The 17,759-nt window shown below is 31.6% G+C and overlaps 1 protein-coding gene across 1 annotated transcript in view; it reads right to left on the bottom strand.

Annotated features, from left to right (window-relative positions):
* Positions 1 to 17,759, bottom strand: part of LOC134698121 (uncharacterized) — a 28,929-nt gene that overhangs the window by 3,408 nt on the left and 7,762 nt on the right. The window contains exon 5 of the mRNA XM_063560411.1: positions 17,360 to 17,447. Within this exon, the coding sequence (XP_063416481.1) occupies positions 17,360 to 17,447 (88 nt within the window). The remainder of the gene's footprint in view (positions 1 to 17,359; positions 17,448 to 17,759) is intronic.

The following is a 17,759-nucleotide window of genomic DNA, read 5'->3' as shown; positions in this document are numbered from 1 at the left end:
GTATACTTGCAGTTGCAACGGAACTTGATGAGACTGTTATGAAAATGAGAGGGTTAGCGCTATAGAACCAGGTTTAATCCACCATTTTCTACATTTGAAAATGCCTGTACCAAGTCAGGAATATGACAGTTCTTGTCCATTCGTTTTTGATGCGTTTTGTTATTTGATTTTGCCATGTATTATGGACTTTCCTAATTGATTTTCCTCTGAGTTCAGTATTTTTGTGATTTTACTTTTTGCAAGGTACACATTGTGGTTCATCTTCATTTTTTAAAAGATACTCGTGTGTTATTCTAGTATGACCAATACGACATCTAGAAATAACACACTGATCTTTTCTGCACATACAATTATTATAAGGTTTGCCTAAATAAGTTTAATTTCATGCAATTTATTATTATCTTTTTTACTCTTTTCATGTTTCAATATGTTAAAACATATTTTCTAATATTAGATTTAAAATCAGTATATGGTATATCACAGTTAGATAAAGGGTCACCCAGGGCATTCTTTGCCCCATCAGTCGTGTTTCCAAGGATTCCAACATGACTCGGAAACCATAGAAATATTATTTCTTTCAGAAGAATTTTTAAATTCCTCATTCGCTGATTCTGTTACGGTCATCTCATTTGTGATTTACGGTCATCCTAGCGAAATTTTCAAATCGAATTTCCCATTTCATGCACATTTCTCGGAAGTAATTAGTGACTTCCATTTGATTCTTTTATACATTTACATCGTTTGAATGTATGATATGTAAAGAAAAAGGGTGGCTGGGGTATAGAAATATGGTCACCTGGTCTTCTCCCGACCGGCAGTAAAACGCTTGCCGAAGTAGGGCGTCCGTTTGGCTGTGCGGGATGTATCAAGTTCGCAGTCACGTCCGGTCAGAAGGGGGGACGTTAAATCCGATGCCTCGTGTAAAGAGAGTGCCACGCTCTTTGCACGTTAAGAACCCTTGCAACAACTCTTTTGAGGGTCCGTAGGTGGCCTGTTGCAGGGCAAAATTTCTGTCCCTATCCAATATACCCTCCTTTTCCGGTGGCAGCCCAAATTTCTCCGACCGTCATCCCAAATGGCCTATATTGTATCAACCTACCTATTGTATTGTAACATTAGGACATTTGTTATGATATTGTAATTATTATGTTTATTTATGTTGGCCTAATTTGTGCTTTATGGCCTGATAGTTGTTTACCAAATAATCTTATAACTGTGCAGTTTAGGAATCACTGGAACAATCACAGAATGATTGGAACTTTCTAGAATGATCCTTATAAAAGATGCGTAATTTAAACTTCTACGTTATTCCAGAAACTTCCGTTGTAACTTTCCAGGATTTTCCACAATGTTCCATTATAGAGTGTTCTAGAATTTTCCATTACAACACTATATAAACAGACACTAAAGTTAAACTCTCATAATAAAACTTGGACATAGACATTGATAGACATTAGTATTCACAGCATTTGGATTGACATTTTTATTCTACAAACAACATCATACTGGATTGTGACATTAGTAGTGAACGTAATATTTAAATTGGATTCCGAAAGATTTCCGGATACAGATAAAGATCACAGATTGGACTCATATTTTGACAGTTAAGTTAACAGTAATATTTGTGTAAACTTTTGTATATTAAATATTGTTAAATTTTACTATTGATTTGTGTCTTTTGTTGGCTACAATTTAAAGGCGATTTCTGGCCGTAACACATTGAAACTCACATGTCTGTGAACACGTAGTTTTTATTGTGTCTTTTCTTTTTTATTAATGCCACGTACCTATGCATACAAGTTAAATTAGAATTGAAATAATCATAATGCTCAATGTGAACATAACTGCCAAATTTGCTGTTCTCGTATCATTATGTCAGAAATACTCACTCGTTCAGCAATCCGGGTGGCTCGAGAAAACCATACACCGAATCGCCCGTCTATATTTGTTCGCAGGGAATTGTACGACGACTTCACCAAATCAACCTGAATGTTTAAAACGAACAATTTACAATCAACACATTAATCGGCAAATAGACAAACGACATATCCGAGAGGAAAAAGACACACAAGCACAGACGAACAAGAGGATGGAACATTGTATGTGGTGTTAATAATCTATAAATCAATTGTATAGTCATAATAAAATCATATTTAATACAGCTTGTGACAAAACAAAATATATTTTATAAATGGCTTTTCTACCTTCGTGTTCTTTTTTTGAAATATCAGTCTTAGTCTTTTTATCATTTACTGACAATGTCAACTTTCACAATATTTCGAAAAAAATACGTATACACTCTTGAAAACCTTATTTGTTTTTTTTAATAGGATAATTATATTGTCTGGGAAAACTTCAGAGTCCATTGCTTTAAGAAGATTACAAGTATAGCTCTTTAATATATCAATGATATCATTTATGGATATATTAAACAAAGTGGGACTAATTGTATCTCCTTGAAGGGAGAATGAGCTTCAGGAGTAGATTACCTTAGCCGTATTTGGCACAACTTTTTGGAATTTTGGGTCCTCAATGCTCTTTTTTGGAATTTTGGGTCCTCAATGCTCTTCAACTTTGTATTTGTTTGGCTTTTTAACTATTTTGATTAGAGCGTCACTGATGAGTCTTTTGTAGAAAAAACGCGCGTCTGGCGTATAAAATTATAATCCTGGTACTTTTGATAACTATTTACACCACTGGGTCGATGCCACTGCTGGTGGACGTTTCGTCCCCGAGGGTATCACCAGCCCAGTAGTCAGCACTTCGGTGTTGACATGAATATCAATTATATGGTCATTTTTATAAATTTTCTGTTTACAAAACTTTGAATTATTCGAAAAACTAAGGATTTTCTTACCCAAGGAGTAGATTACCTTAGCCGTATTTGGCACTACTTTTTGGAATTTTGGGTCCTCAATGCTCTTCAACTTTGTATTTGTTTGGCTTTTTAACTATTTTGATATGAGCGTCACTGATGAGTCTTATGTAGACGAAACGCGCGTCTGGCGTATAAAATTATAATCCTGGTACTTTTGATAGCTATATATTCGATATATTTCAATGCTGGATAATTCGTTTTATTGTCAGAAGATTATGTCATTTTGTTATAATGAGTTTTGTGTAAACGACGTAGATGTATTATTGTCTAGCCCTCTGCACTGGACAGCTGTGTTTGCCAAAGATACTAGTTCAGAAGAAAACATTTTGTTGTTCATGTGTGTATTGACCATCACTAGTAACCCCAATTTAACTTGATCGGACAAAAACGTGTTAACGCTGTTTAAATGAAATTAATCGTCATTTGATAAAGATTGACAAAAATTAAAAATCATTTTTAATTTATTTCAATGCATATCAAATCATTTTAATGCCAGTCAAATAGCTTCGCTTGCGGTCGTTCAATTTAATTCAAGTTGGCGGTAAGTTACGTCAAACAAATAGGCCACGCCCCCGTTAAACTATTTCAAACTGGTATCAATTCGTTTTAAACCGTGTTGCGACCCGAGCTTTTAACAGGTAAATCACTCAAGCAAAACAACATCGATGTATCTTTCGTTTATTTGTTTCAAACTTTATCGACTTATATATATAAATGCGTGTATTCTTATTAAAGTAATATACTTCACAATTTAAACAAATGAATGATCAATACACGTAACATATAAGGAATTTAAATAAAAACAATAAAATATTGGTGCACGGTTTAAAAATTTCAAAACTTGTGAATCTGTTAAAAATAAAATAGTTAGATGTTTAACATATTTTTAATTTGCCCGAATGCAGTAGATCTTTATCTCACATATTCGTTTCAAAACTTGCTGAGTGCTATGAAAACTTGTGACATGTAAGTAACGTATGGTCCATTGCAATGTCTTACGAAACTTTAGGTATTCCTGTATATTTCCGTTTCTCTTTTTCTGTCTTACTATAGTGTACTCGTTAATTAAATATAGACACGGAAATTAAAGTATCTTACAAAAATTATTTATTTTTCACATAGTTTAAATCGATGTATCTTATAGTTTCGGTCAACAACAAATATTCCCTAGCTGTATATTGATATATGAAATAGCTTGTAATAAAAACAATGTTGTGTTAAATAATAAAATGAATGAACATAATGTTAACATTTGTTGAATTTAATAAACAGTTAAGTCTTGTACAACATTGCAAATAAAGGAACAGCTCAAAAAACTTTTAAAACTGTGTCAAATTGTAATATCGGTCACTGACGCGAAACGGGCGTTAATTGCGAACAAGCAGCACATTACGGTAATTGTGAATTGTGGTTCCGATTCTGTAAAGGGATTATTGTGCTGTCATTCACCTAGACGTACATGTACAAAAAGTCTCTCTATAAATAAAAATATATTCGGTATATATGAGATAAATTTTAGTCTGCGATAACGATGGGTTGGTTGATTTAAGTTTTACGACCTTGACTTGCTTTAAGTCGACATTCTCTTACGTCTAATGCATTTTATTTTCGTTTAGGGCATATTATATAAGTCTACCTACCAAATTGAAATCAACATAAACATTATTAAAATAAACAAGAATGGAAAAGAAACAATTATGCACTGTTGCTCTGATATAATTTTTATTAACTATATTTTAGCGGTAATGTCCAAATTAAAAACTAATTGTCGTACAAAAAAATAATTTATCGAGGTGCTTTCGTTGAAGTTCGCGTTACATATCAAAATGAATGTCATTGGTCGGAACATTTGCAAACTTTCAATCCAGGTGTTCTCATCGAGGTCCGCGTTCATTTTTCAATTCAATACACAATATTTCATCTAGGTGCTTTCGTTGAAGTTCGCGTTACATAGTAAAACGAAATTCATTGGTCGGAACATTTGCAAACTTTCAATCCAGGTGTTCTCATCGAGGTCCGCGTTCGTGTTTCAATTCAATACACAATAAGAAGTCCAATATGGTAAATAAAAAGGATTTTAAACTGAAATTGAACAAAAAAGAAATAATAAAAAATATAGTTTATAATATGTAAATATTTATTTAAGAAAGCTAACAATAAGATGAAAGAAAAATATGTGATGCTTAAGAACATTGATCTGGGCCGTAACAGCCTTATGTTGGAAATTTTAAAACAAAGTTGAAACAAAGGCTTGTCTTCATATCAAATTGTTTTCACGGCCAATTTCTTGCAAGAAGCAAACTCCCATTACTTCAGTGTCGCCCCTGCATGTTTTTGCGTGATCCATGCATGTTTCTGATTTACTTGTCTTTTGTTCATTTACTGTCCTACTGTATGGCTATAGTCTAAGTGTTAATTGTCATTTGAAATACTTTAAACTTGCTTATACTGGTTGGTTCCACGTGAATCTTATGATAATAGTTCATGCATAAATCACCGGAATTTGGTACACGTAAAATGCACGTAATTTTTAAAAATTACATTGTTAAAATAATATCTTTTTTCTAAAATTTAATTGAAATCATTAAAAATACCTTAATATTTTTGCAAAGTTCAAGTGAAAAGAACATGAAAAATTTCACGTGTGATTCATTTGAATTACTGAGTTTTTTACTCCATCATTTAAGGCGATGGTGGTGTCGTTGCTTCATCCATGCAGAAATAGAGTACTTTAAAAATATGATTCAGTAAAAAGTTTTATAATTGCTCGGTTTTTGATGGTTGTTTTACGGCGGTACGTCTAAACACTGCTAAGGACTCCTTAACGGTGCACTAAGGACTATACAATGCCACTTAGGACTAGAAAGAGTACTGTTATACGTGTTATTTTTACATATTATGTTAAAGATTGATATTTAATGCATAAATTTCAAATTTTATAGAAAAATAATCATAAATAAAAAAGATATTCAACATTTTCTAGGCACGTGCCCATTTTTCTTAGATATACCGAAAATCAATGAACCGATTGACACGTGCAAAATAATATAACAACTGATCAAACAATTATATATTCTTTAATCTAAGCAATTAACAATTGTATCGAAAAGATTAATACTTGATTATTTTAATAAAATGTGTTGTTCTTATTTAAAAGTTAAAATGATTAAAAGGACAAATAATTTTGCTTTTGTTTCATTTATTTCCCGACATAGTTATTTGCCATAGGTTTTAATGTTGATGCGCGCCAACTAATAAGTAAGAGTGTGGTCAGCTTGGTAAAATGTTTATGTGAGAGACATGAAGACAAAATGAATATATATATTTATAACTTTTTTGTTTTTATTTTAATTCCGACAAAGATGCGTTACAAATGGCTTCACTAAAACATGAGTAAATTCCGAAAAAAAACACCCTATAAATCATGATTTTTATTTGTCCACTTTCTATTATGAATGTTCCCCAGTGTTTAGTACATTATTTACGAATAATTTCCTGCATTTGTCAATTTAAAGTTAAAGATATAATTTTGACAGAAAAAGAGAGTGCTTTGTAAAAATTACTCACTGTTGCAGGCCGTATGGGTAACTTAAAGTTATTAATTTCTGTGTCATTTTGTCTCTCGTGAATAGTTGTCTCATCACCAACCCGGTTTTTGGACAATGAATAAAAGTTAAAAGCTACTACATACTTTAAATGTGGAAGTACCCATGCAGCAGCAGCAGTAAGAAAAACATGCTACAATGCCGGACCCAAGTCCGAATAAAGGGGTAGGGAAGTAGTTTTTCTTTTAACTGGCACAATCGTATGTTTTATTTTTGGCGCAAATCATACCATCTAATTTTAAAACATGTGGCGCAAACGTAACATTTGAGAAAAAAAGTTGTGGCGCAAAAGGACGCATTTTTGGCGCAAACGGATATCTCCCACCAATCCTACCACATCATTTTTTATATTGGTTGCAATTTTTTTTTATCGTATTGAAGTCGTATTTGTCCAGAAATATATTGCTCAAACGTGTTCTTCATATGATAATAAATTTTGAAAATGAACCATTATAGCATACGCACAAAAAAATAATTTCTGTTCAAATCCGTCTGTTTACTTGTAGCTGGCATTAAATAAGTTTGGTTACATGTAGTAATTTTTTTTATCAGATTATTTAATCACTTTGTGATTGCAGAACCTGCTGCATTGGCTTGTATGTGTGAACGTTATTCGATAACGTCAGGAACGATAACTCGTGGCGTAATGTCAACTTACTGTCAAGACAGAGGCTTTTATAGAAATAAAGGAATATGGAGTAAACGTATACGGAACCAGTAATCGCAGACAAAGTCAATGTTTAACAAAAATACAAATAATTAATGGTCAGCGTTTTTATTCCTGTTCATCTTTATATTCCCTAAAGGGTCTTCAACAATGAAAGATTCACTTGTTTAGGGATGACATCAAAAGATCGATGTAGGATAAAAAAAAAACTTAAATCAAATAGTTTGGGGGGGGGGATCAACTTTGCTGCAAGTTTTGTTAATCTAAAATCGATTTTACATATATCCCTATTGGTCAATCAATTTTTACCAAATTAAGTTAAGAGGGGGGGTGTGGAGGTCAGTAAAAAACCTATGTGAATTCAGTTTTGTATTCTTCATTGAACTTTCGATGTCGTCCCTTACCATAACAACAAAAAAACACTAGCTAAGAGTACTTAAGTTACTGACAGCTATAGTTCACACTCCTACGTTTGAAGTCTTCCTGTCCATCATCCCGCAATCGTTATTTTTGAAGATCATATAAGTGAATGAATAATTCGATTTTCTGCCTCAGGACCTGCGCATATATGAAATACTTAACACTGAACATTGAACCTGGTTGTAATTTGCAATTTTTATTTGTAATTTTTCCTCACTAGGTAGGTGAAATTATGTATAACATCAAATGTATTGTAAATTGCGAAAATGCATTACGAGCATATTCTATAATTTTAAGTTTGAATAATAAAGAGTTTATTTTTTTTCAAATATTGAATACGCAACAAAATCTCTGTAATTTTACCCATGTATTATTTATGTTTATGTTAAAGGCGTTTGATTGGATATTAGTTAAAGGTAGGCGTGGTTTTCGGTAACTTTCCTCCAATCAACTGGCCTATTCGACAAACATGTGTGCGCTGATGCGTGCAAACTGGCTATTGTAACGGCACATGTCTTACATCAGAATCTATCGTGCGTGACCAATGTTTATTGTAAAATTTCTTGTCATGTGAGCAAATTATCAGACATACAAGTTCTAAAGGTTACAACTTGAATTTGCTTTTTTAAAGATTATTTTCGGCAGTGCCCCTGATATACGATGTAAAGTGTTTAAGAAAAACAAGACTTTAAATGAAGGATGCATATTACCAGAGAATATAATCTGGGACTATGCCAGATATAATGTATGTATTTTATGGCTCGGATATTAACAATAAAATGTTCTGAAAAAATTAAGTGTCCGATAATTTGAATTATCTGATAAAGTTTCCTCGATCACTCTCGACAAAATATTATTGCATGGATGGTAAACTGCTGATTTTTATTTCTAGACATGGTTTGTGACTGTTATAATAGACAACTATATGTATTCTGGTTTACGTTTACAAAGAACACACTATACATTTTTCTGAAATATCAATCCTTTTTGGACAGACTTGCTTTTTCCTTGTATTTGTAAAAAATATAAGACGTTTCATTTTATTTGAATACTTCAAAAATTGCTTCAAAATACTATAGGCCTGTATTGTTGTTATTTTTTTTAGGGTCAATGACTTCCCCCCCCCCCCCCCCCAAAAAAAGTAGTAAAATAATTGTATATTTGATTTGAATAATTGTTTTAAAACGTAATAGAAATAAAGGTCAGCCAAACCCAAATTCAGCAATAAGGAGTGTCATTCACCGGGTTTAATTTCTTTTACCGGTTTTGAACTTCTTGTTTTGTTCAATAAATAATAGTAATCTTCTTATCTTGTTCAATAAAAAATAGTAAAATTTACTTTCCATACACATGTTTGACTTCCTAAATAACACTAGGAAATAAAATTTGTCACAATTTCGCTTTTGTCGTCTGCTCAAGTTAGTTTAATTTGGTATTGTAATATGCACATGAGATACTTGTCACTGAACGTTGAACAAACAGTAGCTATCCACCAATCCATCAGTGATTTCGATACTTCTGTTACATACCCGTCATTTTGTCACATGTTTGGTACTATTATTTGAACAAAGTTCGTGTTGTAAGCCGAATTTGTCCTACATTTTAATTGTTCTTGTCAAGTAATACATTCCTGGAACTGGTTTAAATGTTTAACTAAATCCTATGATATCAATTTTGTGCATTGGTTTTTTGAAACACAATTTTGTTAATTTGAGCGTGTCAACACTTAGTCTAGTAGTGATTTCGGTTTGTATGACCATACAACATATTTATATATTAGTATTACAGTAAGTTATTGTTTCATTTTACATGTTTAGCATTGATAACATCAAATAAAATGTGTTGCAGGTTGAACTAAACCATAAAGGAAGGATCTAAAATTTTAACTATGCATGTTTAAACTATTATGAATGCGGAGTGGGGGTATTGCACGATAGCCTCAGTAGTAGTATGATACTTTGATATCAAATGGACTACAGTTAAAAAGTTGCATTTACTACCAATCCATGCACAATAGTAAGATGTATGCTCCTGAGCGTATTATGGACAAAGAAAAGGGTTGTGGTGTACTTTAAAATTTTGAACTAAGTATGGTAGAATGGTTGCCATACGCCTTCATATTACAGAAACCACCAGCGTACACTACAGCATAATTACGATTTCAGTTGTTATAGTTCACACACAAATCAATTGGGCTAGTTTAATCTCCTGCATGGTTTTTTCCTTGGCAATCATAATCAAGAAAATTCATATTCTGTATGAAGCTTGATTGAGCCGTAGATTCACACAGATACCGATCATAGTTATCTTTTCTTCATTTACATAAATGAATGTCGGGAATTCGGAATATGGCAGTTATACATGTATCCTCAGTTTATATTTATTTTGAAGCATTATCGAACTAATACGACTTAAATTTCTCTTTAAAATTTACTTTGAACTAAATATCTAGTAAATGACTTTACATGGGAATAACTTGGGGTGTATTCATGTATACTAGTATGTAATGATAATAAAAAGAAACCAACAGCACTATTTGACGAAGACGAAATTAAGGATTGAATTTTAACGTCCAGTGACATATATTACAATGATGTCGAAACAGAACTTGAAATTGACAATAGGTATTCCGTCGCTTTTCCAAAGAATTCACGCTTAGTTGCGATTTCACGTGCTATTTTGAAGAGACATGTTTTGTCGAAATGCACATCTGGTGCAAGAAAATTGGTACCGTTAATTTTATTACAACTTCGGGTTCGCATTATAGTTATATTTGTACAAAATAACTAACAATAAACAAATTGTGATGATTTCTTTAACTGTTCTTGAACGTTCTAGTTTTAATATAAATCTGTGATTTTTCTATATTCGTACTTTCGACGAAGCAAAGCAAGTTCGATCTAGACCTGGACAATTTGATGCATTTAGCAATATTCAATCGTTGTACAAATTTATTGTAGAACATGTAGAAAATCCGTCTTTTTCGGATAAAAAAAATCTACTTTGTTAACTGGGATCGAAAACTTACACTTATAGTTTATCCTATTGAAATATGAACGCGGACTACATTGAGAACATCTTGGATTGAAAGATTGCAAATCTTCTGACCAATGAAATGCTTTAGATTTAGAACGCAGACCTCAACGAGAACACCTAGATGGATAACACACTGTAATCTTTAGACCGTCGAACAGATAGCGATAATTCCAGACTTCTTCTTCTTCTTTTTCTTTTAGTTCAAATAAGGTCACCATATAGAAGAATACAAAGTCATACTGCCAGGGAATTGTATATTAGGAATTGTATATTTACAATCCCTTGATGCTGCTGTACATGCCTGATTGACAAAGATTTAATAAAATTGAATTATTCATAAAAATGTGTATCACAATTTAAGTGTTTCTATATTAAGATTGTGATTAAAAATATGCATTTTATGTACTTGTTTTGGTTTGGATTTGTTTATTCAAAGCTCGCGAGAACAGCTTATCTCTTAAGGCCGTAACAGTGGTGGTAGATATTCACAGATTTTTTTTACATAAAAACACACTATTACATATTCATGTGACAATATTAATGCGTCTGTTTTTTAAACCAATTTAGAATTGGTGTATATATGTCTCCGCTGATAATAATTCTATGTTAGATAAACATAATTATTTGGAATTAAAAGTTGTATAGTTACAATAAGTACATTTTCAAAATCATTTATTTATTTAGGCTTGATGAAGATCTACATGATTTAACGAATAAATGTAAGAAGATGTGGTGTACTTGCCAATGAATTAGATCACCGTACAGCCTTCAACAACGAGCAAAAACCTAACCGCATAAACGTTTATATCATTTCCCAAAATTACAAATATGAATTCAAACAATTCAAACAAGAAAACTATCGGCCTGATTGATGTACAGCACTTATAGAAAAATATATACAAAAACGACAACCACTGGTCACTGCGGATTCAAACCATGTGTCCCAATCGAAAAATAATTTCGTCAAACAAACGGGAGTTCTTATCTACAGAACAAAACCTGGATCCGCCATTGTACAGTCTCCTGGCTAGTATACCTGTAGGATAGTCAAAGATAATGGCGTTAAACAAATAATTTCTTTATTTATGTTTTTATTCCATTCAGATCTTCAATTTATCGATTGATTAATAAAAAAACGAAGCAAATATTTTAGTTAATCTACCAGTAATCTTCTGATAAGATTGTAAGACTATATATTGCTATTTGGCTGTGAAATTTGGAGATTTAGTTTTATTGATGCATTAGAAAGTTAAACTTGAAAAAAATCAACCCTAGCTTTATGGAGAGCTAGGCGCTTATCCTATGTCAGTATATGTGGAACACCGTATGGTATATTTTTTGGTCTAACATTGTAAACAGTTCTGATAGTAAACTATATAGATATATTTATAAACTCAACGTAGATGGTGGATTTACTTAGCTATAGAAAGTGGAAGAGTTTATGGTATAGCAAGAAATAATAGAATATGTACTTTTTGTAAAAATGATATAGAGGATGAGTTTCATTTCATCCTCAAATGTCCACGTTTTCAAGGTTTTAGAACAATTTATATGAAGCCATTTTATTGGAAAAAACCGTCGATGTACAAATTTATCAAACTGATGAGTACTAATAATGTAAAAGAATTGTGTAATTTAGGTAAATTTACATTTAGATCTTTTGAGCTTAGATCCGAAATGTTAAAATAATGTTTGTTTATTCTACAACACCTTCTGCTGTCACATAGTCTGTGTTTATGTATGTATTATATGTATTATTGCTGTTGATATAATTGTATACCTATAGTTTATATAGACTTTGGTAATAAAGATATATACTTTCGATTGGTTGATATGTATAAAAAATATCTTAAAAAAATATGGATTTTAAAATATTTGGTTAAATCAGAGTAACTATAGTTTTAATCCAAACTATTAAACAGATTGTTTTATCATTTTCAGCAGACTTGGAAATCAGAAATGGAATATTCTCCAAAAGTATTATGTTTAAAACTGTTTAAAGAAAACTTTGAATTTGAAGAATATTTAGACGTATTACGTTATAAAGATAAGATAACGTTATGAAGGTTTAGAACTGAAAATCATCGGTTACCTATAGAAACCGGTAGATGGCGTAGAATTATGAGACAGGAAAGGTACTATGTACTTTGTAACTCTCAAGAGATTGGTTGATATATTTCACTATATTCTAAACTGCACAACTCTAACAGAAAGTAGAAGACCTTTTCTTAAACCTAACTATGTAAGCAGAGTAAATGTTTCGAAATTGGGCACTTTATTTATTTAAAAAAATATTGTGTTTTGAAAATTTTGTGTAAATTAATTTGAATCATATATAAATAAAAGTATGTTCTCAAATCTGATCACCAATCGCTCATTCTTGTTGCTCGTTTCAAGTTGTGCAAATTGTCATACGCAAAATCTGTATGTTAATATTATATGTAAAAATATCTTTCATTTACCGTTAACTTGGTTTTATAAGAAATAAAGAATCTAAATTAAATGATACAATGTTTTTTGGATTAAATTACCTTAAATTAAAGGATGTGAAAAGGTATATAATTGTAACTTTTTCAAAGTTCAAGTTGATCAATTATTGATTTAAGTGAATAAATCAAATTTATTTTCTCGAGGAATAAATCAAATCAGGAACATTTATATTGTAAGGTATACTGTTTCCAAATTGAAAAGTATACAAATCATAGTAATAATTATGCATCAGCGAAAAGGATAGTATTTGTATTGTGTTTGAAGAATCGTAAAAGTGTTTTATTTTCTAAATTCTATTTATTCACTCGGACTTCGTAGAGTTTAAAAAAAATTTATTTTACCATATCGGACTTGATATTGTGTATTGAATTGAATCACGAACGCGGACCTCGATGAGAACACCTGGATTGAAAGTGTTCAAATGTTCCGACCAATGAAATTCATTTTACTATGTAACGCGAACCTCAACGAAAGCACCTAGATGAAATATTGTGTATTGAATTGTTTAATGAACGCGGACCTCGATGAGAACACCAGGATTGAAAGTTTGCAAAAGTTCCGACCAATGACATTCATTTTGATATGTAACGCGAACTTCAACGAAAGCACCTAAATGAAATATTTTATTTGTACGACAATTAGTTTTTTTTAGACATTACCCCTTAAATATAGTTAATAAAAAATATATCAAAGCAACAGTGCATGATTGTTTCTTTTCCATTCTTGTTTATTTTAATAATGTTGATGTTGATTTTAATTTTGTAGGTAGACTTATATTATATGCCCTGAACGTAAATATACGTTTTTTTTTTTAAATGCATTAGACGTAAGAGAATGTCGACATAGAGCAAGTCAAGGTCGTAAAACTTAAATCAACCAACCCATCGTTATCGCAGACTAAAATTGATCTCAAATAAACAGAATATATGTTCATTTATAGCAAGACTTGTTGTAAGTCACGGTGCATGACAGCACAATAATCCCTTTACAGATCGGAACCACAATTCACAATTTTCGTAGTGTGTACTTTTCCACAATTAACGCCCGTTTCGCGTTTTAAAAGTTTATTGAGCTGTTCCTTCATTTACAATGTTGTGTGCAAGACTCAACAAATGTCAACATTATGTTCATTAATTTTATTATTTAACACATCATTGTTTTTATTACAAGCTATTTCATATATCAATATGCAGCTAGGGAATATTTGTTGTTGACCGAAACTATAAGATACATCGATTTAAACTATGTGAAAAATAAATAATTTTTGTAAGTTACTTTAATTTCCGTGTCTATATTTAATTAACGAGTACACTATAGTAAGACAGAAAATGAGAAAAGGAAATATACAGGAATACCTAAAGTTTCGTAAGACATTGCAGTGGACCATACGTTTACATGTCATTAGTTTTCATAGCACTCAGCAAGTTTTGAAACGAATATGTGAGATAAAGATCTACTGCATTTGGGCAAATCAAAAATATGTTAAACATCTAACTATTTTATTTTTAACAGATTCATAAGTTTTGATTTTTTAAAACCGTGCATCAATATTTTATAATTTTTTTTATTTACATTCCTTATATGTATTGGCCATTTATTTGTTTAAATTGTGAAGTATATTACTTTAATGAGAATACACGCATTTATATATATAATTTTAAGTCGATAAAGTTGGAAACAAATAAACGAAAGATACATCGATGTTGTTTTGCTTGAGTGATTTACCTGTTAAAAGCTCGGGTCGCAACACGGTTTAAAACGAATTGATACCAGTTTGAAATAGTTTAAGGGGGGCGTGGCCTATTTGTTTGACGTAACTTACCACCAACTTGATTTAAATTGAACGACTGCAAGCGAAGCTATTTGACTGGCATTAAAATGATTTGATATACATTGAAATAAATTAAAAATGATTTTTAATTTTTGTCAATCTTTATCAAATGACGATTAATTTCATTTAAACAGCGTTAACACGTTTTTGTCCGATCAAGTTAAATTCGGGTTACTAGTGCATGCGTATATATTACGATAAAATATATGTACACCAAACGATGTCAATTCATATATAAAAACTTAAGGGTAGCTGGTATATTCATGAATTATGAGTGATGATGAGTTAGTGCTTATATAAGCATGGGTCATATTTTAAATATTGTATATAAGTATAGGTCATTCTTTCCTAAATATTTATATAACTATAGGTACTGAATTTCAGTGAATGTTATATTAAAATGGGTACAAATGGAGGCAAAAATGGCACACCCCTACCAAAAAATATCGAAGTTACACCGCCCATTTCGTCTAAACAAAAGACTCATCAGTGAATAAAAAAATTAAACTCATCCAACAGAGTAACGGTGAATACGACTGGTAAAGAGACTGCAAGTGTGACGGTAACCGCCAATGATTGGCTGACCCTTAAACCTACCTGTTTCAACTCACAGGATTTGCTTTCTCTTCCGGAGCACCTTAGAAAACCCCTAGTTTTTGGTGATGTTCGTGTTGCCAATTCTTTAGTTTTCTATGTTGTGTCATGTGCTCTATTGTTTGTCTGGTTTGTTTTAGAAGTTTTAGCCAGGCGTTGTCAGTTAATTTTCGATTTATAAGTTTTACTATCCCTCTGCTATCTCTCGTCCCTTTTACAATAAACCTGTGTCTCAACTTACTTGAAACAAGTGTAGTCTTAGATCTATTGATATCAGAAAAGTCGTTTGTCCTACATTTGTATTCCCGATTGTATCAGTATGTCTGAGTATTGGTTTGCATGACGGTTGCAGCTCGCTCACCAGGATATACTTATCATTTTGACTCACCAAGTCACCCTCATTCTAAAGTTGATGAAACACTCAGTTTTTGTGCCTTTGCCCCTTTATTTGATTTATTAGATTTTACATCGTTAAACAATTCCTGTTGTAGAGAGTTGTCTGATTGGCAATCGTACCACATCTTCTTTTTTATATCAACTACTATCGTGTGTAAACTGACAACATCTTTGATATGATATATGCTATATAACCAATGATTTTTTTCTGTTGAAATGATTAGTTCCTTTTTTTTTAAATCTTTATATTTTTATCAAAGGCTCAAAGTATATATATTGAAAAAAATGGGAAAACTACGAGCCAAATTAATTTTAGTAAAGGTGGTAAATACCAACTTGACATTAGTCTTGAGTCCTTGTAGAAATATCATATGTTAACTTATCAGAATCGTATAAAATGCATTTAAATCAGTTAAAAATTTTGCAAATAGGATTTTGTTCCAGTGAAAACGCAGCCGAATTATTGTTAAAAGGTCGAAGTTGCCTTATTGAGAACAGGTTTCGAAGTCTTCTTATGTGGCGGAATGTCTAAAGTATATTTTTTCATTAGACAAAACATATTCTTAGAACCAAGTCTGAATTTAAAGTTTATCAAATTTTGGCCAAGTGACCGGTTAAAGCAGTTTTTAAATTTGTCGCTGGTAAAATTTTACCGGTCAAAATGATTGATCAATCAAGATAACTTACTAAACAGGTTGGTACTGTTCTTAAATGTAGAAGACAAAATATTCCCAATAAAAACATCATAGATACCGGGATTAAATATTTATTTTTTCGCCAGACGTGCGTTCCGTGTGCAAAAGACTCATCAGTGAATAAAAAAAAGCCTTAATTTAAGCCAACTCTTTTTGAAGCCATGATCCTTGATACATATACATGTAGATTGGATAAATATTAATGTTGTGCGACTCCTATTATCGATCCGTTTGCAGATTCCTATTTTTCCAGATAAAGAACATTTTTTTCCAAAATTGATAATGGACAGAATATTTTCTGATAAACGACGTCTCCAAGCCTTTAACCATGGTTTTTGTCATAGATAGTTTGTATCTTGTTGATTTTGCCTGGAGATTCGACGACAAAACAACACTGATTTTAGAAGACAGACAGTTTCTATCGATAACATAGTCTTGTGAAAAAACAATCTACATCTGTAGCTAAGTGGCAGCACATTTCCTGAATTTTCGAAGAAAACAATATTCAGAGCGTTACAGGAGTAAGTCCTTAACAATTCGATGTTCTAGCTACATGTATTACATGGCAGTAAAACAAAATCGATGTGTCTAGCAACATGTATATTTGATATTTAAACTGTATACAATATTTTGTTTATTACATGTATTACTTTTAACAAGAAAATTGATATTTGTTTTCAACGAATCGTCGCTACTGTTTTTAATTACCATGAATTAGAATGATCAATGTTTTTTCTCATCACTTACCGATACTAAATGCACTTTGGACAGCTTCAGCTTCTTGTTGACTGTCTGGCTTCCATAGGTAGGCTCCTGGTTGCATGGAACATATTTTCTAAAATTTTAAAACAAGACGCATATGCAGAATTTACATTTCTCACATAATTTCAAATTGTCAAACAAATGAGACATTTACGTCATGTAAAATTATCATAGGAAAAACATGATATTTTAACGTATTGGTACTGCGAGTTTGAGTAAAATAGTTTATTTCATTGCTTTAGTGTTTTATTTGTTTGCTTTAACTTTAAAAAAAAAAACTATTCTTCATAAATTACAAGAATTTTATGCGTTTGTCTTACTTTAGATATTTGCTATTGTGTCTTCTAATCTTATTGATGTAAAACTACCATTTCTTTCAAATCAC

This window comes from Mytilus trossulus, chromosome 14, assembly GCF_036588685.1.
Source record: "Mytilus trossulus isolate FHL-02 chromosome 14, PNRI_Mtr1.1.1.hap1, whole genome shotgun sequence".
NCBI lineage: Eukaryota > Metazoa > Mollusca > Bivalvia > Mytilida > Mytilidae > Mytilus > Mytilus trossulus.
Note: the sequence above shows the minus strand (reverse complement) of the source record. Positions and strands in the feature narration are given on the sequence as shown.